General features: G+C 46.9%; 1 protein-coding gene across 1 annotated transcript in view; it reads right to left on the bottom strand.

Moving 5' to 3' along the window:
• Nucleotides 1-18,779, bottom strand: part of LOC142578311 (uncharacterized) — a 35,778-nt gene extending 16,999 nt beyond the window's left edge. The window contains exon 1 of the mRNA XM_075687711.1: nucleotides 18,347-18,779. Coding sequence (XP_075543826.1) covers nucleotides 18,347-18,779 — 433 coding nt within the window. The remainder of the gene's footprint in view (nucleotides 1-18,346) is intronic.
• Nucleotides 18,780-26,863: the final 8,084 nt, after the last annotated feature.

The following is a 26,863-nucleotide window of genomic DNA, read 5'->3' as shown; positions in this document are numbered from 1 at the left end:
AAAAAGAAATAGTTTACAAGTTTATAAATTCATCGCCCTGCATCAAGAGCATATACCGCGGTTCTGTAAACGGCATCCATCAGACCATTGAAAGCGGACAAATTCTATGTCATTTTATATCTTACATGAATTCGTTACGTTGTTTCCAGGGTTCTGCAAAAGCTGTATTTCCATATTAATAAATTTTTTGAGAATCATGTGTAACATATGAATTTTGTCCGCTTTATATGTAGTATTAGATGCAATTCCCGGAATTGTATCATCGCTTTTCGTTGCTGAGTTACCGAGTTGTAAACTTGATAGTTTAGTTTTCGAGATGTTTGATTTTTGCCAATTTTTATAAAAAATTCGGGACGTAGATCAAGAATAGAAAACAAACATTCAATAGATTTTAAGGTTTTGTTTTAAATTCAACAGACCTTGTCAAATTTGTTGCACTGTTTACCGAGAGAAACGAATTCTCCTTTTACGTGTATTTAGATAGGAGCACCCTGGCTAAAACTTCCTCTTAACAGTGGAACGCGATAACATTCAAAGATCCCCGACGGCTTCTCGCGCTTCCCGGCAACTAAAGCTTCTTTAACCGTAATGTTTACCGGGAAACGCCGGCGCCGAACGCTATGCACGAAGGCGAGCTTTCTGGTAGAAACGTCACGCGATGGATGGATGGATGAATGGATGCTATGAGCGTCCCCTTTGGAACGGGGCGGTGGGTTGCGCCACCAAGCTCTTGCTATTATACTGCCCTATGTGCTACCTAGGTTAAAAATAAAAATAAAAAGATGAACCCAGGATGAGTTCCTATAGCCAAATTTTCTGACCCCCTATTGTGAACTTTGTTTTTTCACGTCTCCGTTTTTTGCCGTTTCCCTACTTCTCTTCCACCAATCTTCTAGACACCTTTTACTGATCCCTATTGCGGACATATTTGCTTTTCTCCTGCTCTCGCTGAGCCCAAGGGCTTCAAGGAGGTCAGTGGTGCCTAAATTGACCGCTGGGCAGATATCTCCACATTGTAATAAAACATGCCCCATCGTTTCCCCAGCTGTACCGCAGCCAAGCACATGCTTCTTCTTCCTTCTTATATCTCGCTTTATACGTGCTTGTTCTAAGGCATCCTGATCTCGCTTCAAGAAGTAATGAGCTTCCGTTTGTGTTATCATAATTTGTCTCCTTCCTGATTTCGTTTTTCCTCTTAAGTAGTTACTAATGCAGATTTCTTTTCCATTGCCGCCTACCATTAGATTATTTCAACTTCTATGACTTTCCGCTTTACGTTCTTTGCTGCTGTGTTGCGCACCCTACAGGCCGTATACTTGCTGGTAAGCATCCTAGTTGATTTCCTCCACTCTGAATGAATGTTCTTCCTGCACACTGTACACTCAGGACTCCCCCAGTCCTTTTTCTTTCTTCCAGATTCCTCAGTCTTTCTTCATAATCAATTTTACTGTGAGATTCCCTCACTTCAAAACTTCTCCAGCCCATATCACCCTGCACAGCTTCAGTTATAGTCTTCCCGTGAGCGCCCAATGCGAGGCGTTCCACTGACCTTCAGTTGCCATAGAGTCCTGATTGTACCCATGATTTCAAGCAAACGACCTCATTTCGAAAAGGAAGTCCTGCAACCATTACACCTTTCTGCATACCACAGAGCACCTCGTTCATGTTGTATCCCCAAAGCGCTCTGTGTTTCATTATTGCTGCATTTCTCCTTCCCTGTAATTTCATTGTTTTTTCCTGTGTTTCCATATACCTGTTGATTTCGTTTATCCGTATACTCAGGTATCTATATTGTTTTACGCGAGGTATTTCTCGGGCCTGTATTGCCGCTGTCTGTTCACTGTTTTCATTGAATACCATAACACCTGATTTTCGAACGCTAAATTTCAAACCTAAAATCCAGCCTTTTTTGTCCACAGATATTAGCCAGACGTTGCAAATCACTTTGCTTGTTAGCTAGCAACGCAATGCCGTCTGCATAACATAAACCGGGAAGCTGCTGCTGTACTACGGTACCCGCCTGTTTTTAGCAGAGATTAAACGCCATATTGCTTCCTTCTAGTGCCCTCTCCCTCCTCATCATGTACGTCATAAACAGCAGGGGGGATACAGGACACCCCTCTCTCAGTCCCTTGTTGATATCAACTTTTCCTCGCTCCTCATCCCTTCCCATCAAACGCAAACATTATTTTCTAGGTTAACCTCTCTCAAAAGCTTCAGACAATCGTCGTATAAGCCTTCCCCTTCCACAATATTCTACAAAATGTTGTGGTTTACGCTGTCATAGACACCTGTAATGTCAAAAAGGCGACATATAATGGTCTGCTTTCTGCTCTATATACTTCTATATACGGAGTAACAACAAATAACTTATCATCCAAACGCCTACCTATCCTCAAGCCATTCCGAAGTTTTCCCAAAATAAGTTATTCGCCACCCATGGTTGTAGCTTTAATTTGTTTCCCTACATTGCTAACCTGTATGTAATGGTGGGCGTTCTATACGAGTGAATTGTATCTTTTTCCCCCTTATATACATAAATTAAGTTCATTCTACTTTGTCGCCAACTGTCTCGTCTTCGTCTATCCTTTAAAGTTGTTTCCACTGGTTTCGCGAGAGCTTCCTTACTTTTTGGTCCTAATTCATTAATCAGGCTAACGGGAACCTCGTCTAGCCCTGTGGATGTGCGCTTAGAAATTTTCTCTTCGGCCTTCTTCCAGTTGAAATTTGTCAGCACCAGCACCTTGTCCATCCGATTCTCTTTCATGCTCTTTGTTTCTTCAAATACAACCTCTTCCGTGCCTTGGAAAGACTCGGCTGTTATTTTTCGGAAGTAATTTATTGCCGCTTCCCCTTCCTGCAGTTTGTTTGTTGACCTCCTGCCTAATAGTTTTATGTGGTTCCAAGATATTCTAGACACGGCCTTTCTTTTCTCACATATTTCTAGCAACCAACGTTCACTTTCACATTTTTATCTTTGCTTCGACCAGTATTTGAACCATAGATTTTTTTCTCCCGGCATATTTCCCATTTACTGGCTACTTCATCCTGCGTCAACTGCGTTTTTTTTCTTTGCCTGCCTGTGCTATCAAGATGTTTTCTGTCGTTCGGCGATTGCTTGTGGTATCTCTCTGCTCCACCAGCTTTTCGGTTTATTTCTTCCTCTCGAATGAACATGTTGTTTCTCCTTCCGTATTTCTGTCGTTATTACACTTAGAAGCTTACTATATTCCCACTTTTGACTTGGCCACTTGCCAAGTTCTTCCTCGACTCTTGTGAGTATATTTGTGATTTAATCAGCGTTCAAATCTGGATTGGCCATTTTTCACTCTTTACTTTCTTTCCCTACTACATATCCCATTTTGTGATGCGGCGGAGGCGAGCCCCATGTGGAGGTGTCCAAAAAAAAAAAGAAAAAAACGGGCGCGCCTCTCCGTAGCCTCCGAGATTGGCGCGCACGCGCGCAAATCTTGGAGGCCATGGCCGCTCTGTGAATGGTAGAAATGCTGGAAAAAGTCTTTGTGTTTGAATTTCCACGTTACAGAATTATGTTTTCTCGTATACTGAAATTGCAATCCGATGGTATCCTACCTGCAGATTGCGTTTAGATTGTACTTTCCGATTTTTCGGACGCATGTTACATTGAAGAATTCGATGAGTTCAGTAACGCCTCTGCGCCACTCGGATGGCCGGCGTGGTTGCGGTTCGAAATAATTTTTCGCCAAGCGACGTCCGACGTCGACATAAAACTTTTTCGCGACGCCTGCACTTTACGCTATCGCGTTAAGATCCTTCAACTCTCCGTACGAGCATTGATAATACCGTGTGGATCAAACCTCCATACTGGGCTCTCCTGCAGCGAGGAGGTTGCGTTAAGAAGGATACTTGTGCATTGACACTAGCTGCAACCTGTCTACGGGTCTGGACCGTAGGTCAGCCTCCGGCGCGAGCTGTTCCTTCTGTCCTAGTAGATCTGCCGCACCTCTTGTGGAATTGTCCTAGTCTGTATTCACCATGGCGAGACCACCTGATAAAACAGGGGCTACACTAGTCACATGTCCAGTATGGCGGTCCCAGTGCCTATATCGCCGTCAAAGAGGTTTGTTGAAAAGCGGCACATAGGTGCGCAGTTCAAAATACCCATTGGCCCAAGTTGCTGCGACGGTTTGTTTCGTACTTTGTTCCTTCGCTCTCGGCTCTCTTCGCTATCGCCGTCTTCATCACACCTTGCGCTCCGCATCCGCCCTTTCATCCTTCGCTGTGCTCATTCGATCGGTTACGAGGGACGCCGAGGCGCTCTAAAAAGAACAGATATGACGAAACAACTACACGCGTTGTGGGCTGCATGTCAGGGATGATGCACTCTAGTGCATTCTAGCGGTACTTTCAAAGGCAACAGCGACACAATTAATGTTTCTTGAAGCCCAAATTTATTTTTACAGTTTCATTATCCAAAGAAACAAACCTTCGCTGTATGGCGCTACGATGCAGCAAGCTGCCTTCATTTTTTTGTTGCTTCTCCCCTCAGATTTCCGGCTAACGGCGCCCGTTTGTCGTCGGCTTACTAAAGTCACCTCCACTCCGATATAAGGCTCCACATTGTAGTTGTGCATGTTTTGGTGAGAAAAAAAATTCTAGAAACACTTGGCACGGAGGCTGCGAAGGTGTGCACTGGGGTGGCAATTCGAAAAAGCAAGACAAGTGTGGGGAGCAGGCAAGGTAAGCTTTCTCACCCGAGAGTTTCGTGTGCCTCGTTCCCGTAAAGTTGCTCGCTTCGCTCTAAACAGAAACGAAAGCGTACCCGCACTCTCAGGTGCACTTGCGGTGGCTATTCATCGTTTTTTTTCTCTTTTCTCTGCCTTACAGGAAGCAGACACATGCGCGCCATCCGCTCTCTTTTCACGGCGATTTCACGCCGCAGTGCTCCAACTCGGGCGCGTAATTCTCAGCACGCTTTCCCGCGTGCGTTTTGCCATTCGGCCGTAAAAGCTCGTTGCCACGTTTGGTCGCTCGCGGCAATCACATTTGCGTGCAGAGGCAACGTGCTCGCAAATGGGCAAAACGTTCGCTGGCGCCCCAAACAGAGCTGGCCTTTCGTTCAAGCCGGCACTCTCCCTTGTCTGCGCTCCGACCCAGCGAAAAAGGAAAGAGAAAAGAAATCCCGTCTTGGAGCATTTTTTCCCACCCAACGACGGCCATGAAAATGCTCGGGCCCGAATACCGGCCCGTGTAAACCTCGTGCTTTTTGTTCGTTCCTGTCGAGCTTCACGTCGCTCCTGTCTTGTTTTCTTTCCCGCTTTCCATTTTGATGCAAAATGAAAGCCGCTCGAGAAACGGTGTCCCATGCGTCACCCGTTTCACGAGATCTTGTTTCACACCCGTTCCCCCATGTTTTCTGGTGCGACGTCTGCTAGAGTATTTAGCCATTTTGTGTTTTTCACATTTATTTGAGTTGTCCCTAAACCAATGTAACGGAGTGCCGTTAGCGAGACAGGCTCGGAGAACTTGTAAGCCAGAATTTTGAGTGAGCGTGGCGTGCGCAGCGTAAATGTTGTTTTTGTTTCTTTTTACCGAATCGTGTGGGTCGACCGGCACAAAGAATAGCTACGAGGACTGTTGCGGATATTTGCGGAGCAACACACTAGACTCGAGACTTTCGGGAAACTACCTTGTTACGCGGGTATTGCGTAGACGCATCCATTCTTGCTGTCTCCACTACCATCTTTGATCGTTCTTGCAAAGCCACTCATCGAAATAAACGTGTGACGGACCAGCTAATTCCAAAAAGTTCCTCGTATTTTGTCCCGTCACACTGTCCCCTTATGACTTCTACTGAGCACCTCTGACTTCGCAGCCGCCTCCAGAAATGTGCACTCATCTGCTATATATATGCGGCCTTTTTGAGAAAGCATTTCGGATGGATGAAATAATCGCTGGAAACACATCGAAACTCGCACAAGTCCTTTTCGTAAAATTTGAAACCTGTGAGAAATGCCTAACTCTTTAGGCTATTCTTGATGCTCAGCCCGAGATAACGCTGCAGGGAGAACGACAGTATATAACATAATCAGCAAATCTGTAATCTCTCTACATTAACTACAAAACGTCTTTACGTGGCTGTCTAAAGATAGTTTCATAGGTCTCTGCTGTAAGCACAAGCAATAAAAAGGCGCTATCCATTTCTTGCGCGGCATTTCTTGTATTGTAATGTTTGAGGAGCTTCTAATTCTGAAAAAAAAATTATGCAGATCCCACACACTGTGGGAATCGATGTAAGCGAAGCTTTCTGTGCTGGATGCTTTGATTGACGATAAGTAGCGGTGATGTTGACGGCTAAGCTTAATGTCATCAACGTTTCTTCTAACACGAGAGCGGCGAGTTGATAAACATTACCTTGCATGCACCACTGCTGTTTGTCTGCGCAGTACACAGAACACACAGGGAGAGGTGTTTGCTTGAGGCGTTGTTCTGCGCTATATTTCATAACCTCAGAGAGGGTCGGGCATTGTCATTGTCTCACATGACATATCCCACCGTGGCAGAAGCAATAAACTTGTATTGAATTATGGGTCTGCACTTGCCAAAACCACAATTGGATATGAGGCACGCCGTAGTGGCGGACTCTGCATTAATTTTGACACCGTGATGTTCTTTAACGTGTCCCAAAACCTAAGTGCTCGTGCGTTTTCTATTTCGACCCCGTCGAAATGCGGCTACCGCGGTTGGGTTCAAATGCGCGACCTCTAGAAATGCCATAGCCCCAAAGCTACCGCGGCCAGCACAGAAGTTTTGATTTGACGGTCGACCGCTTCGCCTGGACCCTGCCGTGCAGTTTAATTAATACGGCTCTGCTTCTGCAAGCCCTGCGTAATTTGTTCGCTTGACATATTTGCATGGTGTTTATTTTTCAGAAATAGCAGCAACGTACTGTATCGTACCTTGATCTTAAGCTTATCCAGTTAGCCCGCAACCGCTGTCGTGTAGTAGTAGGGTTTCCTTGCCTTCTTACGTCACCTTCCACCCCTTCCTTGTATGGGAAGTGCATCTTCTACTCCCTTCTCTCTACAGTTCTGTCTACGTCCCAGCTGTACTCGCACGTTAGTAGAAAGGGAAGCGCTGCAGTTTCTGCAGTGCTTCTGATGAGAGACACGGATAATTACAGCTGTCAAAAGACTTAATGTGGCGACGCCCAGGGAGCTCCAGAGGGCATTGTGCAGACTCGACGCGGTGGGCTGAAAAAGAGTTTCTCGCGTCGCCTTTCCTCTCTGAGTCACTCCTGTCATGTATAGACACGCTTTGAACCACCCTGGCAGCGGCAGTGGGAAAGTCGAAGGTCGACGGAAGAGGCAAAGGAAGCTTCGCTTTAAAAAATTACCTCTATCGCGTAAGATGGCTATTCGTACCATATGAATAAGCAAATGCTGCTTATTGCTGATAAGAGTTCTCCTGGAGAATACAGAGCTGGGCAAGCTAGTATTGATTCATGTTTCAAGGACAGCGCGAGAACCTAAACCTGTACAGTACCAGAAAAAGAAAAGAAAGGAGGGAGGAGTTGGACAAAGCGCTGACCTTCAAGACGAAAAATTATCGAAGAAAGCTATATTTATATAGATATTGGGTTAGCGGCTCTTCCCCCAAACAAATAAATGGTAAAACGAGAAACTTATAAAAAGATGAGAAGAACAAAAGAAAAAGAATATAAACTGTTATAAAATCAATTGCACTGCCAATGCCGTGCCTCAACAGCGTGGACTCCGCTATGACTATCGAGGATCAAAAAGCGCGACTTCACTAACTAAAAAAATAACCGATGGTCGACTTTTTTAAGTCGACCATCTGTCAGTCCAGCTCTTTCTTAAATAAGAAGGCTGCCTCCACAAAAGCCGTCGATTGCTTTCGTAGGACGCATAGAAGACAATATTTACAGAAGTCTTAGTGAAAATGACATAAAAATTATTAGTGTCGTGTATAATCTGATTTCCGGCGAGAAATGAAGTGATATAAATATCACATATGCGATCAGGTATAAATATAATCTGTGTATTTAGAGAAATGTAGCACATTCAAAGCGGGAAAAGAACAGCTCTGAAACAGAACTATGTCGGATACATTTTATTTCCCCGTTTGCGCAAAGCATTGAATGAGGATCATTGCAGTGCTTTGCTAAGAAAAGAAGAAAATAAAGAGAAAAACGAATTATTGCGGCGCACCGGTTTGCGGAAGCATAAATAGGTCATATTTTTGTTGAAGGCTTCTGTCTCTTTCTGAAATATAATCTATTTCTGAAGAAAGCCCGTAAATGTATTGGCAATCAGGTATTAAGTTAGTCGACAAATTACGAATCACCGAATAAATCAAAATAATCACCTAATATTGTGAACGCTCTCTAACCGTGTGTACAAACAGCATCGATAACCTAAGAAGACATTTTCGTACTCCTAATTGTACTCATGGTACTGCTATGCACTTGTTGGAGATGATTAATGACGTTAGCTGATAACGCGCAAAAAAGTTATCTTAACATTATTATGCCTGACAAGAAAACGGGAATTCATCATTTGCAGTGAGCTGCTTTAATCTTTATAAGAATATGCTATTCTAGGCCATTTTCTCTATGGGGAATCGAATCATGAGAAAGAAATCTACAGAAGAATATGCATGCGTAGGAACGCTTACGGCACGGATTTCCAAGTCGTGAGCAGTGGCTTAAAGGTATCAGAAAGAATGTGCGCAATAATTCCATTCTGCCGACACTCACACATGTGGTCTAAAGTTGCAGGTTATGAAAGAGGCTGAGGAGGAAGTTAAGGACGACTACATGGCGGAGGAAAGGGGAGGGGTACGATGTGACTAAATCTGACAGGCGTAATGTTAAGAGACAGAAAGACAGCGTTGTGAATTAGAGATCAAACTGTAGTAGCCAATATGTAGTTTTGATAAGGAGAATGAAGTGGAGTTAGGAAAGTTACGTAATGCGTAGGGCCGGTGGTCCGGTGGTCTATTACAGTTATTTAATGGATGCCACGGGAAGGGAAAGAGTAGTCGAGGATGGCAGAGAACAAGTTAGTGCGATATAATTAGAAAATTTGCAGGCATAAGATCGAGCCGTCGGCACAAAACAGAGCTAATTGGAAATCGATGAGAGAGGGCCGTGGTCGAGTAGCGGCCACAAAATACGATGGTGATGATGACTCGTTACACAGACGCTAGTTACGAAGAATGGCGTTTACAAGCTTGGCATTGATAGTGAGTACCGAATATGTGCAGTCTGTTTGTTAAACTCGAGTACTCGTACTGTCGCTTTAGCCTCAGCAGAGGTTTCTATTGCTGCACGTGCTTCTGACAAAATATTCCCTGTGGTACGTTCCAACCTCAGTACTTCAGAACTTCCCAAGAACTTGGCTCCTCTCGAGATGGTTGGGTTAGATCGGTTAGCAAACTCGCTCTCCGACTCTCGGCGCGGCCTACCACGAAATTTGGCCGTCGCAGAAGGAGGACGTAGACAGGTGCTATGAATAATTCGGCTTACATAGTTAGAGTTAAAGCGTGTTTGTTTTTATTAGTTGCTTCGTTTCCAGCAGTAATCGCGGTTCGCTCCGCTGGAAAGCGCACTTCAACCCCACTTACATATCACCTGTTCAGAACAATGAAATTTCGACGCGTCCACGGGGAGAAACGGTGCGAAAATTCCCTGAGAACCAAGAGCAACCATGCAGATAAAAGTCACATACGCGTTGGGAAACAACGAACAGCTTGGGAAAATTCAAGTTCCATTTGGTGGCGCTACAAACGATTCGCAAAGCTTTAGTCTCTTGGCTGCATTTTTGTGCGGCACTAGCAGTGATAACGACAATGTACAGACGAATTGCGGGAATAAAGTCTAAGTTTCTCACACATGGTTCGGCGCAGTCTATGTTTTCATTTTTAACCCCCCCCCCCCCCCCCCCTGCCACTCGCAGTTGCGTCGTGGGACGGCCGCGCTGATTTCTATTTAAGGCACCAAGGGGGGCCAGTGAAACGACGTGGACGTGGTTTCAGCATGCACAAAGTGGTTTCCTGCAATTATGTATTCTTCATGTGTTGTGAGCTGCAGCTAGCTGTTAAACCGGCTAGGCGTTGCTTCATCTGGTAGATGAGTTTGCGCGGTGGTACATCTCACCTGCTAGTTCGTTGCTTCCCAAAAAAGTAGAATACTTAACCGAGATCTCTCGGCGAAGGAGAACAGAATAAGGGAGACGAAACGCACTGGTTCTTGTGGACTAGGTTTGATTGCAGTGGGACCCGTTTAATGAATATTTGTTACCTGCTTCGTTATATGCCTCGGACGTTACGCCGAGCCAAGCAATGATGCTCCAAGTTCTCAAAGTTTTAAAGAATATTCTCGCTTTTCGTACATGAAACCCTGACTACGCTGCAATATTAAGATTTCTTCATCCTACTTGTTTAAAGCGTTAATTTTGAACACCGCTTAAATAGGGAACTAAGCAGAAGTCTACTGTACAATTTGTAATAGATATACCAGCAGCACTTTTTGCTTATACCAGAAGCTGAAATTCATGGCCGACATTGCGACATGCGAGAGACGCTGTAATTGCGGCACATAGTGCCTCAAGACACTGGCCTTGTCTATCTCTTTTCTGAAAGTGCACACGTTCTCATTAACTGATATGAATACTCCGAAAATTCTCAAGGAAGATATATCAGGCCGCATGGAACGAGACACGCATTGTTGAAGAAAGCGGGAACAGTAAAGGATAATAAATGGCTTCATTTTTCAGGCTTGTGCTCTCGACGAGCGCGTTTCAAGCCAAGAAAGCTGCCTGCCAGGCGGGAGGGTTTCTCTGGCATCAAGATACACACAGCTGTGCAGCTCGGTCTAGTAGGTGTACTTGGAGCACGTTCTGTTGAGTGCCTTGGGGCACTTCAGCAAAGGTGCACGTTGGCTTGAGCTCCTCTTTCAGCTACTGATATATTTCGATCGCAAGTTGGATCAGGTTATCCCTCTTTACTTCTGGTGCCGGGCACCGTTGATATTCGCATGCGGTGGAATCGCAAAGAGAAAGCGAACTTGAAAGATAGATATAAATGAGAAAGGTGCCGGTGCTCCCTGGGCAAAGTAACTTCCACCGCGACACACCGACACACACGCACACACACACGCACACGCACACACACACGCACACAAACAAACACACACACACACACACACACACACACACACACACACACACTCACGCACACTCACGCACGCACGCACGCACACACACACACACACACACACACACACACACACACACACACACACACACACACACACACACACACACACACACACACACACACACACGCGCGCGCGCGCGCGCGCGAGCGCGCAGGTTTAGCTTGTTGATGCTGGTTCTGCCAAACCGCTTCTGCCGAATTTCGCTTCACAGAAATCTTATCTTTACGCTGGAAAAAATTGGAAATTTCAGAGATACGGAACCCAGCGCTGTGGATTGCTGTCGCCCAAGCGCACAGAAGAACGCAAAGTAGTACGGAAGGACGCTAGTGATTCGTGGGGCTTTCGGTACGCAAAGGTGCTTGGGGACGCAATTTCCTAAAACTGCCCAGTGCCTGTTTAGAGGCAAAAGGGATGGCGTTGTCTCCATGCACTGCGTGGCCCAACGTAAGAGGGCGCGCGTTCTGACAGTCCTGTGGAGAAGGGATAAAAAAGGCTGTTAGAAAGTAAGAAAAGTGATCGGTGCTTCTCTGTTGAGAAATGTAGTAGCAGGATCGTTAACGGCGGATTACGGCATATATTAGCAGGTTGGAATTCGGTTACAGACAGGTTTGTAACTACGAATTACGTGTGATCAATTTACATTTCTCACTAGATTTTTAATTTAGTGATTACATTGTTTCTTTGGTGATGCCTAACTGTAATTCAATTATTTGTTTCAGTCACCTATACCTTTTAATTGTTTTATTGACGAGACAAGCTGCAACAAACGGCGCAGATTTGAGAAGCTAAATTTGGTGAAAGCTACACTAGAAAGTCCGAGATTGTGCCAGGAAGTAGCCTTTGAGACAGTCAAACACTTATGCACGGTATTTGTTTGGTCATCTTAACGCTGCACTAGATGTTGGCCGACGTATTGACCAGGTGCTTGTGTGTCTTGATAGCAAAGGCCACTCAAGACGTTATAACCTGGAAATCACATGCGGACAACTTTTTTTCAAGTTTTTCATTGGCCCAAACGGGGACCCTCTTTTCTAAGTGCCAGCAACAATGAAGCGCCGCGCGTTATAGCGGACCCAGATGCTGAACAATCACAATTTTGTGCGCAAGATTCGTATACGTTACGACACTGTCTTAACCCAGCGTGTAAATCGAGCGAAATTGCTAGGCTCCTTGCCTTTTCCTCTGCTTCCTCCTCGAGCAAGGTTTCAGTGTCGCGGCCGATGGCTTCAAAACGAATAATAACGAAGACGACCGACGAAATTTCTAAGAAGCAGTGCAGTTAGTGCAGATTAGCAATGTGTGAAAGCCTTCATATGACAAATGGAAAGTAACGGCCATCTCGTTCTGCTGCTGTATCTATGCAATGTTAATAAAAGTCAGGCGGAAGGTAACATAGACGCAATCAATCGTTATGGCGTAATTCCTCAATTACGTTCGTGCAGCAGTAAATGGTAACTGTAATCAATTAGATTTTTTAATGTAGTAAATGTAATTGTGACCGGTAACTTTCTATTGTAACCTGCACACAGCATTGGCCATAAAGTATATGATTGCGACGGGAAATACCGCGGGGTTGTTTTCTGTGCCTTCTGACTTTTAATTATTTTCTCATTCTGTAGTGCCTAAATATTGTCCCTAAGCTTTACTTCACGTTTAAACCTTTATGTTTATTCTCATAATGACTGGGAACCAAGATAAACAGACATTTTCTTCGGCAAGTTGAAATCTATGACGAACAAGTAAAATTGACTGCGCCACCAGACGGCGGAGAACAACGGAAATCGCGGCACAAACAGACTGCCTCCACCAAGTCACCGCTGTGCCTTGTAACGGTTGCTAAAAAGTAGCACTTGAGTATATTGCATTCTTGTTTCTTTTTGCCTCGTAGTGCTGCCAAAATTTTTGTCGAGCGCGTCGTTTTCTCATCGAGCCCCGAAGGCTTCACTCCTTCAAACGTCTAGTGTGGTGGGTCTGGCCGCTGTAGTTTCCTATTTACTGTTCGAAGCCCAGTAATGGTTTCGCAGAGTAGGAAAAGCATTGGTGCGATTCTATGAACCAGAGCACGGCTTTCCAAGATTCAGATCAATACAAGAGAAAGAAAAAAAAAACTGGAAGGAAGCTTTTGTAAGTTTACACAGTGCCTTCCGTCGAGACGGCTTGAAGTCGCCAGGCTGCCTACGGGGCACCCTCGAGTCCTGTCGAGGGTTTATTTTTCTTCTAGTCTTCGAAGCGCTTGTTCCCTGCGGCAAGTGTCTGTACTTTATATATAGATACCGTTACCGCAGGACTCGCACATCACCTCCAATGACTGTTTGACATTGTTCTTGGGGTGTTTCAGCAGCAAAACTTCCGCGTGAGTTGGTAGGCGTTAGTACGGATATATATATATATATATATATATATATATCAAGAAGAAGTGCGCCGTGCAGAGCTCCGCAGCTGGATCGCCAGCGCTACTGAAGTGGGGCTCGGGCGAGGCGCTGTTCCTGGTGTGACTGGCGCTAAGCCTACGCTGTTGCGTCTTCCTGTCAGCGTCCTTCGTGCCGTCCACAGCCGCATCGAACTTCTTTGCCACAATATTTATAATCATAGCGACACCATAAGAAGCGAACAGACAACAGTGTTTGCTAGCTTCTTATGACATGAGTAATAAAAATTGGGGCCCAGGTTTCCTGTTTCATATATATATATATATATATATATATATATATATATATATATATATATATATATATATATATATATATATATATATATATATATATATATATATATATATATAAAGTTTCTTTTCTTAGGTGCACAAAATATTTAAAAATTGTCTGCGACGGAAAGAACAATTCTGCCCCTTGATCTAGATTACTCAATGAGTCAATGAGGTGGCCAATACTTCTACAAGGAATTAAAATGTCTATTAGGATAATTAACACGATCACGCTAATTAACTTCATAATTAGTTACATTATGGCACATATCTTAATCTATGAATTATGGCCGCTGAGTTCCCAAGCCACAGCCACTAGGAATGAATGATCAGGACTCTGCCAATTTCGAGATATGAGTTTTCACATTACCCGGTGCAATAAATTAGCATTTCAGTCACTTTTTTAAGAGAGCGCACTTTAGGCATTTAAGTACAATAGGTTAAGATGTGTGCCGTGAAATATTTATTTAGTAAGTTAATCAGTGCAATGATGTTAATTCTTCAATGACGCATTTTGCTTTTTCGCAGAAGTAATCGTCGCCTCATCGAATAATTTAGATCAAGGGTCAGAACTGTGTAAATTGCCTCAGGCAAATTTTGCAAATTTGGTGGCCCTGAACAAGAACACCTGGTATCGGTACATACAGGGCGTCCCATGTAACTTTAGCCAGAGTTTAAAAATATGCGAATGCCACGCACACTCTTAGAACATTTGCACCAGTTGGTGTGTATATTTGCCGCGCAACAATATTCATTATCTGTCTTGCTTACGTTTACTTTTTTGAATACGCTGAGCTCGCTACTTTCTTGTCGAGAATGCTCTGTCATGCTGATAACCCACACGCGGTTCGTGAATTCGAGGTGCCGCACTCGCAGCGTTAAAGAAAGGAAATGCGGGCAAGGCAGATGACGATTATTGTTATGAGACAAATATGCATACCAAAGGGCGCAACTGTCTTAAAGGTGTAGCTGGACAGAAGCAAGGTAATGTTGTTTGCCGTCGCAGTACTCAGATTATTTTTCACATTCCGCCAAATAACAAAATTAGTCTGAATTAATTAACTAACTTCTCAAACATTATGATTAGATGAAAAGTGTAAATGAGAAAATTTTAGAGCAGCATGAAAAACTCCCGATACAGCCTTCTGTTGCTCAATACGTGCTACATAAAAGTGCTTTTCTGAACGTGAAAGTGGCCCGCAAATGCACGCAAAGTTGACTCGAGGCACTTGGCCCGTATGCGCGGGCTTCTTTCTCGCTTATAAATACAAGTTTAACACGGACTGACAATATAGAATATATTACATCTAAAGCGAAAAAGAAACTTCCTTTCCTGAAGCGACGCTCATATCTGGCCGACAGGGACACAAGGCTTCAAGTGTACAATTTCCTCGTGCTTGCTTCCATGGAATCTGCATAAATCATTTGGCGTCCCTACCAGATCAGCCTGACCGATCTACTCGAAGCCGTCCAGAATAAAGCAGCCCGATTCATCTTGACATCCTCCTCGCGATGTCGAAGCGCTAAATTTCTGAAGGAAACGCTCAACATGGCGCCACTCGCAATGCACTGAAAGAACGCTAGGGCGTCATTTTCCGCACGCTGTATCACAAGAACGCATCATTTGCCCGGTCAGATATTTTGCTGCCACCTTATATTTCAGATCGCATCGATCATGCCTACAAAGTTAACCCTATCTTCGCCCGGGCGGAAAGGTACAAGAGTTCGCCTTTAACCTTATCAATAAAAGAGTGGAATGAGTTATCCTTCAGGATTGTCACGATAACACAGTAATTCTTAATTTCATTCAACATTGCTAACTTTTCTGGAATCCTAGTATTCCCAGTAAACTTTCCTCTCCCAGAGTTCACCTTCATTGACAAAATTTTCTCCTCCAGAGCACTTATTCACATCCGCTATATTGTTGTTCTTTTGTTAATTGCGCATTTTGCTTACGAAATTTACTTTGTTACTATGCTGTACTACTTGCTGTACCGAAATGCTGTATTAAGACGAAGTTTTAGCTCGGGCCCAACTCCGACGCGGCCTATTCAAATACATGTAAAACGCAAGAACGGATAGACGGATGGAAAAAACTTTAATGAGCAAAGGACCTGCGTGGTTGCCAGCCCGGGCTCAGGCCACCCGGGCATTATGTGCGGTGAGGCATTGCCTTTCCACCACTGCGCGGGCCCGCTGTATAGCCCATAGTTGGTCGTGTAGTTCCTAGCTAGTCAGAGCACTTAGCCATCGCTCCTCGAGTAGGTCCGGTTCTATGTTGTCGTCTACATATATCGATCTGCTCTTTGTGCACTTCCATAAGATGTGTGCCATGTCTGCATGTTCGTCCTTGCAGAGCTTGAAGCTCGCGTCTGGGTATTGCGTTGAATTTACTCTGTTTAAGTGTACTGGGTTTCGGAACGTTCTGGTTTGCAACCTTCTCCAATCTGTTTCTTGAGATCTGTCGAGTTGTTTGTGGGGTTATGAGTTTGCTTCTCTTTGTTTCGTATAGTGTGTCAGTATGTCGTGGTATGTTACCCGTGTGTCCCTGTCGTATTTTATCGCTATTTCGTCGTTGCCGCCTCCTCCGTGTTCTCCATCGCCCACGCCGCAGTCCTTCCCCCTTCCCCGGGGGTTGCGGGGTGTTGGGCCGTCACTGTCCCAGCCGCGGTGGGTTAGTTCTCGCGCGGCTCGGTGGGCCTTCTCGTTGAGGTTGGGAGGGGCATTCGTGGTTACTTCACCTATGTATGCCGGGGTCCATTTTAGGTATTTAGGTGTGATTTTGGCATTCTTGATGTCTTCTGCTCTGCGGTTCAAGATATTGGTCGCCTCGGTGGAGACCCAGCCCTTTGTGAAGTTCCTAATAGCCGTCTTGGAGTCGCTGATTATTGTTTTCTCTTGTTGCCGACCGTTGATTATAGCGATTACGATAGTCGCTTTTTCCGCTGCCTCCGACGATCTGGTCCTTACGGAGCCCGCAGTCACTGTCTTTCCTTTCATGCATACGACCGCCATTGCGAAGAGGGAGTTACCTTTGTCAGCGCCGACACCCCATTGTCGTCTCGGTTTCGAGGGTACCGCGCGGCGTCTACGAAGAGCACCCCCTCCCGCGCGCCGTGGTTTTTGAGAATCGCTTTCGTGAGGCATTTTCTTCTATCGACATTGTGCACGGGGTGCATGTTCTTCGGGATATTTTCCGTGTTTATTGCAGCTCGGACGTCTGGGTGAATCTGCGTCTTGGGGCCGTTCATTCCGTGGTAGTTTATGCCGACTTTTTCCATTATTTCTCTGCCCGCCTTGGTCCCGAAAGTCTTTCAAGTTGCGCTATCCTCTGTGCTTCCGCAATTTCCTCCAGCGTGTTATGAACCCCGAGTTGTAGTAACTTTTCGTTTCTTGTGTATTGGGGGAGACCCAGTGGCGTTCTTCACGCTTTCCTAATGAGCGCGTCGATCTTGTCTTTCTCAGCCTTGTTGCAGCGGAGGAATGCCGCCACGTGCGCGACGTGGCTGATCGCGAAGGCCTGAACGAGCCGTACGACGTTTTTTTTCTTTAATGCCTCTCCTGTTGTTGGGCACTCTGTATTAGCCGAATGGTCACCGCGACTTTCTTTTCCAGGCCCGTATAATTTCCGCGTTCGTTCCCCTGGCTTCGATCCAGAGACCCAGGAATCTGATCTTTTGGACCATGGGTATCTTCGTGCCTTTTCTCGTGGTTAATCTGATTCCCCTTTTGTGTAAGTCCGCTACGTCTCTGGACGGTTTGTCTAGCCTCCTGGGGCGGTAGAGGAGCAGTTCCGATTTCTCCGGCGAGTATTCTAGTTCGGTGCCCTCCAGATGAGTTTCGATTGCCTCCACCACCCCTGGAAGTCTGTTCTCCATATCGCCCTCGCTTGCGTTCTTCGTGGTCCAAATCGTAATGTCGTCTGCATAAACGGTGTGATTAATGCATTCTATTCACTCTAGCTTTTCTAATAGTCCGATCATGACGAGGTAAAAGAGCATCGGCGACAAGACGGGCCCTTGCGGTGTGAAAGCGCTGCCCATGTCCACCTGGATACTCTCCTCCTCGTCCAGTCTGATTCTGGCTGTTCTTCCGTAAGGAAATTTCCTATATAATTATACGTTCGTTCGCCCCGGCCGAGTTGCTCGATTCTGTCGAGGATGGCCGCGTGCTTGACCCTGTCGAAGGCCTTTTTTTAGATCAAGTCTATAAGTATTGCCCTCAAGTCTCGCCCCGTGGTGTCTATGACTTGCTCCTTGAGTTGTATCATGGCGTCTTAGGTAGAGAGCCCTCTTCTGAAGCCAATCATGTTGCTGTGGTACAGGTCGTTTGAGCTCTACTCCGGCAAGCGTGCTCCATCACTTTACCAACGCAGAAAGTGAGAGAGATCGGCCGCATGTTCTGCATTTCTAAGGATTTACCCTGCTTGGGGATGAGGATCACGTCGGACCTCTTCCATTCGTCGGGTATCTCACCGTTCCGCCAGCACTCGTTGATGTAGTCTGTCAAGCGGCTCGGTGCCTGGTCCTCCAAGTTCCGGAGCATCTTGTTGGTCACTGTGTCGGGGCCCGGCGCCGACTTGGTCTTGATGGTCTGCAGGACCGCCCTGATTTCTTGCTGGGAGAAGTCTCTGCCGACGTCCGCGTTGGGAGAGCCCGAGTAGTTGCGGTGTTCAACACCTGAAGGTCTTTCAAGGTACAGCTTGACTATTTCACCACATATCTCACGGATTTTTCCTTTGTACCTGTGTCTGAGCTTAGTCATTTCCGCTTTCATCACTGTCTTCGTGCCCGACGGGTTCAGCAAGTGCTTGAGGATCTTCCCCGTCTTGCCCGTATTGATGTTGCCGTCCATTGCGTCGCATACCTTGTCCCAATCCTGAATGCATAACTGGGCGCAGTGTGCTTCGATGTTCTTGTTTAGTTTCGCGATTTTGCGCATCAGATTTCTATTGTGATTTTGCCCTTGCAGACGTTTCTGGATGGATTTTTTGGCTTGTACGAGGTGCGCGAGCCTGCTGTCCATCAGCGCTAGGTCGGGGTCTCAAGACCTCTTGCACCGAAGCGACTTGTCCGTTGGTCTTGGTCTCCGGGATATTTCGCTTGACGCCCAGTGGGTGCGCTACATCTGGTAACATATCCACTTCCTCCTGTATGGCTTCGATGGATGGGGTGGAGACGGAAGCGAAGGCGGCCGACCCGGGCGACGATTGTGTCTGCATTTTGGTGAGTATTTCATTAAGTGTTTTGTGTAGTTCGTCAATTTTTTTGGCTGATTCGCTGTTTTTTTTTTGCTTTTTCTAGCTCCTGTCTGAGTAGCTGGTTTTCCGTTCATTGTTCCTTCACGCGTTCCTCAATGTGTTTGTATTTGCCCCTATCCTTACTGGTATTGCCGGATTTTCCCGATTCGCGATTGGCCACTACGTCTGACCAGCTCACCTTTGCTGGTGTGGTCGGTTCTTGATTCTTACCCTTAGTTTCGGGCTTTCTCCCCCTCGAGGCGCATATGAACCCACTCCCGGTCCTGTCTCTGTTCCTGGACCTGGACCTCAAGGTCGGTCGTCCCCGCGCTCACAGTATGGACCTGGATCTGCTCCTGGACCTGGACCTCCAGGTCGGTCGTCCCCGTGCTCCCGGCATTGAGATGGATCTAGATCTGGACCTGGATCTGGACCTGGATCTGGACTTGAATCTGGGTGCGGGAGATGGTTGTGTGTGGCTGCTTTTCCCGCCGTCGGGGTCTTGTGAGCCGGCTACCCGCAAGAGTTCTTCCTCGTTTCTTCTCGCTGTCCATCTTCTTAGTTTGACCATGTATGGCGTCTTGTATTTAGCCCTGCAAGTGTGGTCCTCCGTGGGGTGAGCTTCTCCGCAGAGCTTGCATTTAGGTGTGCATTCGTGGTCTTTGCCGGGTTTTTGACACCGCATGCCGGGTACAGCTTGTTGTCCGGTCTGGGGCACACATCGGGTCTATGCCCGAGCCTGCCGCACTCTTTGCAAAATTACATTTGTTTCCGATAGAGGAATACGCTCTCATGATGCTATTGAAGTGGGCCCACGTGGGGACCCTGTTGCCCTCGTGCAGTGGTATCGCGGGGGTCGTGCTGCCCAGTCTCCTGGCGTACGCCAGGGAAGGGTTCCTCACGTTCACCAGTGCGTGCATGAGCTGGTCTTGCGTGTAATTCAGGGGAATGTTGCGGATTATCCCCTTGGTCATCTCTTCTGGTGCCGAGACGTACGCGTTGGGCGTATGATTCCTGCCGTTATTTCCTTGATTTTGGCGACTTTCGTCGCCGTCGTCTCGTCCGCTGTGCTTACCACCAGGATGTTTTTCGTGTGGTTGGGGCAGATCGTGATGATTTCGTCGCTGCGCACTCTTGCATCATTGCGTATCGCCTCATCTAGGCTGGCGCTGCACGTATTTCTGATGTTCAGCCCGTCTCTCGGTTTGATGATTATCTTGATGGTCGTCTCTAGGTAGCCTTGGCATTTTGCCTGCTCATAAAATCTTGTTCACGATGCTCTTCCCGCCTTTGCGCGTCGGGCTTCTCCAGCGGGTGCCTTGCTTGTATGCCTCTTGGGTAGCGTTCACGCGGCCCTTTTTTTTGTGCGTAACTTCGATCCATTCATCCGCGTCGCCGTCCTCGGCTCGGCTCGCGGGATCATTTTAGCTTCTGTGGACTTGGTATTCAAGGTTTCCCCCACTTCTACCTCATCTGCTTCCATTTCGGAATTGCTTCCGATCCTTTGGTTTACACTGCGACACCGTTTTCCGGCCTGCCGGGGCCGGTAAGGGTCCGCTATAGGCCTAGTCGGCGTTAAGCTTAGCTGTGGACGAAGTGTTTCTATCATAGAACGCTTGTACCTTTGTCTCGCTTTGTTTATTTCCAAAATCTGGGAGCTGCCGCTCCCGTGTTGTGGCTATGGACGAAGAAGCCCTCGAAGACCTTCCTGGAGCCAAGTCATCACGTGCGGTCGCGTCCAGGAAACGCGGAAATGCGTCAAGTGACACGGACAGCGAGGCAACCGAGTTGTACTCGGACAGCGTCGACTCGTCGGACGACGGTTTCACGCGTGTCATGAGCCGAACCACAAAAAGAAGACTACTGCGGAGGTCATCGTCGCCAAGTGTCTCTACCGTGAAGACAACATCACAGCGCTGGCCGCACACTATGCTCTTCATGCCTGTGGACCCAGTGTCAAATCTGCGACTCCTAAACAGGCAAGTCCTTTCTGCGTTTCTTGAGGGAGTCGCACCAAATGAGATAAAGGACGTGAGAATAAACGCACGGAAGAATGTCCTTGCAGTAGATGTTCTACACCGTAGTGCACTGCAAAACCTGCGGCACGTAACGGAGATCGACAAAGTACAGGTGCGATCCATGATACCTACTGGCTGCAATGGGACTATCGGCGTCATTTATGATGTTGATATTTCTATACCAACCGACGACTTACCAATATTAATAAAGCCAACTACAGAAGGCACTCTTATCACGCACATCACAAGACTTGGCAACACCCGTTGCCTGAAGCTGTGGTTTGATGGAGACAGCCTTCCCTCACATGTCAAAGTTGGCCACGTCCGCCATCCAGTCCGCCCATACATACCGAAGCCCCTGCAATGCTACAAATGCTGCAAGATGGGACACGTAAAAGGTGTCTGTAGGAATAACCTCGTGTGCCCACGGTGTGCCGAATCCCATTCAGCAGATGCCTGCCGCGCAACTGTGTTAAAGTGCCCTAACTGCCATGGTACTCATGAGGCCTCATCCAATGATTGCCCGCGGGTGAGGAACGAGCGAGCAGTACTCAAACGTATGGTACGGGACCATTCAACACACAAAGAGGCTGCCGCTACTCTCAGGCGACGACGACATCGGCCCCGAAGAGCAGCACGAAGAGTTCCGTCTACTGAAAGATATACGCCATCTTCCGGCAAAGCGGCTACCGTATCAACGCCGACTTCGACAAAAACAGATACTGCGAAAACGAAGACTGCGGCAACACGCTCACCTCCTGAAGAGTGGCCTACACTTCCAAGAGCACAACCTGCCTCGGAGTCACACCAAAGTGCGCCGCCCACAATGACCTCACGAACCGCGGATGGGACGACGACTGAGGATCGCCAAGTCATAGTGATGCTGAAGTCACTTATGGACGCCATGCGCATTCTACTGAGCAGCATGAAAACCCCGTCGGCACAGAGCGCACTGCGGGTGCTGGACACCTTGAGTCCGGTGCTTGCGGCTCTAGGGTAAAACCATGGCACGAGAGATGCCGTCGTTTCAAGAGGAGGTCAAGCATGCATCTGTCTTGCAGTGGAACGCCAGAGGGCTTAAGTCACGCATGTCTGACTTTAGACAGTTTGTCTTTACGCACCAGTTCCCCATTATCGTGATTTGCGAGCCCAACCTGTCAGCTCCCATCAGACTGTCCGGGTATGAGTGCTTTATGTCCTCTACCTACGGAGAGTGCAGCAAGGTTGTTGTGTTTATACGCCGTGACTTGACTTATGTACATCACCCAGTGCCTCCTGACGAAGCAAATCAATACGTTTGCCTAACAGTGAAGAAGAAAAAGCTCACGTTTACAATTCTTGGAGCCTATATATCTCCAGCAAGCCGTCTAGATTGTGAGCGCCTACGGGGAATTTTGACATCGACTCCAGAGCCGTGGGTGGTCACTGGTGACTTTAACGCCCACCATTATCTATGGGGAAGCTCCAAAGTTAACTCTAGAGGCAGAACGTTGGTGTCCTTTGCTTCTGAACGGGAATTTTGCTTGTCGAATGATGGTAGCCCCACTTATCTGCGTGGATCAGCGTATAGCAGCTGCTTGGACCTAACCTTCGTGTCACGGTCGCTTTCGAGAAGAGTGCACTGGTTTTCCGATTTAGAAACACGGGGTAGCGACCACATCCCAACCTATTTGAAGATCGAAGGTTTGACTAGTTCCAAGTCTTCCCGAACCGTCCAGTGCACCGATTGGCCTAAATACAAAATAATAATGGAAGACTGTTGTCGTGACGGCACCTCTTATAACCTACAGGGCGCGATAAAGGATGCCATACAAACAACCACGCATCTGCTTTCGAGGAGTTCTTCCCGCACCGATTTCGACATTGAACTAGCAAAACTTCGCGCCATTCGCCGTCGTGCGGAGCGAAGATATAGACGCACGAAGTCAAATCATGATTTGAGATTGGCTAGACGAACACAAAAGAAAATACAGCGTCACATGAACAAGCTGGCTTCGCGACAATGGGCATCCTTTTGCGAGTCCCTGGATCCGCGAAAACCTTTGTCGCTTATATGGAGGACTGTTCGTGGCCTTCGCACAACCTCTGGTCAGCGCCACCCGTTTAAATCTTTGGCACTTTATCTACAATGTAGAGATATTGACGTCGCTGAATCTTTCTGCAGAAAGATTGCTGGCGAGGCAAATTCCGATGGAACGGGTACGGGAACGCTCGACGACCCACTGTTCTCACGCGATCCCCGCATGGAATGCCCTTTTTCTATGGAAGAACTGGAAGCTGCGCTGGCTTTGTGCAGGCGTTCTTCAGCGCCAGGACCTGACGGCATTACATACCGTGCCCTGTGTAACCTAGGAGACCAAGCTCGGAAAGCACTCTTGCTCCTATACAACGACTCCTGGCAGACGGGTACGGTTCCGCAAGAGTGGAAGTCAACTCGCCTCATTCCACTTCTCAAAGCTGGCAAGTCGCCTTTGGACATTTCCTCATACCGTCCGATCGCACTTGCCAGCTGTGTCGGAAAAACTATGGAAAGAATGGTTTTAACACGTCTGGAATGGTACTTAGAGTACTATGAAATCTATCCACAAGCTATGGCCGGATTCAGACGGGGCCGTTCGTCAACAGACAGCGTTGTTGACTTGATAACATTTGTGCAACACCAAAAGGCCTGTAAGCGACTATCTGCTGCTCTGTTTCTAGACGTTAAAGGAGCTTATGATAATGTCACCCATGAAGCCATCCTTAGCACGTTGGGAGCCGTTGGACTTGGTGGTAAGATGTATATGTGGGTGTGCAACTACTTACAGAGGAGACCATTCTACATGCACACAGAAAATGGCCCGACGTCCGAGCATTACGGTAGCCGAGGAGTCCCTCAAGGAGGAGTGCTTAGCCCGACTCTTTTCAATCTCACCCTCAGTGGATTAGTTTACAACCTGCCAAGCACCGTACGACTTTCCATCTATGCGGACGACATCTGCATTTGGGCATCAGGTGTGACACGACTTCAGCTTCGTGCTCGGCTTCAGAAGGCAGCCACAATGACATCTTGCTACCTTCGTCAACAAGGACTTGAAATTTCATGCGGAAAGTGCGCAATGGTGGCATTCACGAGGAAGCCAATGTCTGGTTACGGCGTATCTATTAACGGACAACTTATACCATACAGCAGAAGCCACAGGTTCTTGGGAGTCGTAATTGACAGAGACCTGTCTTGGACTCCGCACGTCAATTACGTGAAAAAGCGGCTGACTGCTATCTGTCACCTGTTCAGGTTCCTTGCAGGAAAAAGTTGGGGAGCATCTATACACGCTATGTTACAGTTGTACATGGCGTTGTTCGTTGGATTCCTGCGATACAGCCTGCCTGCAATATCCAACACCTGCAAGACTAACCTGCGTACGATTCAGAGTATTCAAGCCCAAGCCCTTAAGATATGTCTTGGCTTACCACGCAGTGCATCAACGGCTGAAACCATTGCCCTAGCGCAGGATTACCCGATCACGACGCACATTGCCGTTGAGAAAATGCGTATGCATCTCAGGCATTATGCTAGGACCCCTTCCCACCACTTGGCGAGCCTCACTGCTGCAAGGCCCTGCTCGACATTCAGCGGTATTGTCAGTGCACATCGTGCGTCGTTTACCTCAGGGTACGCACCTGCGGCCAAGCCAGCGTTTCCTCCTTGGTGTTTGAGCCGTCCACAAGTTGAGATAACGATTCCAGGACTACAGAAGAAGACAGATCTACCGGCCCCTGCTCTAAAACAGCTGAGCTTACTTCTTCTGCATGAAAAGTACAGCAACCACGTGCACATCTATACCGACGGATCGACTACGTCGTGCAGTTCTGGTGGTGCCGTGGTTATACCAACGCGAGGAATGACACTGCGGTTCAGGACATCGCATGTCACGACCTCAACGGCGGCAGAACTAACAGCCCTGCGTCGAGCACTGGAATTCATAGATTCGGAAAGACCCAGAAAATGGGCTGTGTTCTGTGATTCAAAACCGGCATTACAGTGCACGCAGTCAGTTCTCCGACGCGGATGTCATGACCAATTGACATACGAAGTCGTGAAACTTCACCACGATGTCCAACAAAAAGGCCACGAAGTCGTTTTTCAGTGGGTACCTGGCCACTGTGGAATCAGTGGCAATGAGTCCGCCGATAACGCTGCTCGCACAGCTCATCAAGAAGAGCACAGCATTCCGATTCCGCTTTCGAGGACTGACGCTGCAAGGCAGCTTCGACACCTGGCACGTAGCCTCACAGTGACCGACTGGAACTCGCAAAACTTACGACTTACACGACTACATCGACTAAACCCCTCCCTGCAGCTCCGACCTCCACCCGGACTTCCTCGACGTGAAGCTACGCTTCTCTGTCGCCTTTGGTTAGGAGTGGCCTTCACAAAGGCATACTCTACATTAATTGGGGTGACTGACAGTGCAGCATGCGAGGTCTGTGGCACCGAAGAAAACATCGACCACCTGCTATGCCACTGTCCAAGATATGCTCTAGAGCGACAAGAACTTGCCAAAGCTTTCCAAAAACTGGACAATCGGCCGCTTTCGGTGCAGGTGCTGCTGGAACACCGCCCCCATCGCCCATCGGCCCATAAAGCGGTGAAGGCACTTTGGTGTTTCTTAAGGACGACGGGTTTGTGCGACCACCTGTGACTATTAAGGCAATTTCTGTAAAACCGCACGCGTCAGCGAGCTTGCCACAATTTCATTCTTTCCTTCCCTCCTCTCTCTCCCTGTGACCTTTGCTTTCCCCTTTCCCATTCCCCCGGTGTAGGGTAGCCAACCGGACGTTATTCTGGTTAACCTCCCTGCCTTCTTCTTTTCTCTTTCCTCCTTTTCTAGCTTAGCTGTGTTTCTCGCTTCGAAATATCTTCGAAAAAGGCCACTCACCCCGGGTGCCGGTGTCCCTGGGTTTGGGTCGATTTGCTCTATCCGATGGTGGTCGGTTTTTAGGTTATTTGACTCGATAGTCCTGCGGAAAACATACATAAAAGCAGAGCCGTCGAGAAGTGCGTCCGCAGCACTGGCACTTCTTCCCGCAAAAACTTTTTTCCGATATAACCCCTAGACTGATTTTAATGAAATTTGTTGCATTTGCGAGAAAAAGTTAAATTATAGTGACTGCTGGAAGCGGAATTTCGATTAAGGGCCTGAATTTGGTAACAAGAATTTTCAAAAATACGGAAGTTTGAAAAGAATAGAAGCACAAAATTTTAAGAATCATAGCTCTGCATCAAGAACAGATATCGCGGTTCTGTGAATTACATCCATCAGACCATTGAAAGAGGGCAAACTTGATATGTCATTTTACATCTGACATGAATTTGTTACGTTGTTTACAAGGGTTCTGCAAAACCTGTATTTCCATGTTATTAAATTTATTTGAGATTCATGTGTAACATATCAATTTTGTCCGTTTTGAATTTACTATTAGGTGCATTTCACAAAATTTTATTATCATTTTTTGTTCATGAGTTACAGAGTTCTAGACTTGATAGTATTGTTTTTCGAAAAATTGAGATTTTCGCCAATTTTTAATGAAAAGTTCGCAAGCTAAATCAAGAATTCGAAACCAACCTTCACTAGATTTTAATTTTTTGTTTTAAATGCAACAAACCTAGTGAAATTTGGTGCAGTGGTTGCCGAGAAAAA

This window comes from Dermacentor variabilis, chromosome 4, assembly GCF_050947875.1.
Source record: "Dermacentor variabilis isolate Ectoservices chromosome 4, ASM5094787v1, whole genome shotgun sequence".
NCBI classification, from domain to species: Eukaryota; Metazoa; Arthropoda; class Arachnida; order Ixodida; family Ixodidae; genus Dermacentor; species Dermacentor variabilis.
Note: the sequence above shows the minus strand (reverse complement) of the source record. Positions and strands in the feature narration are given on the sequence as shown.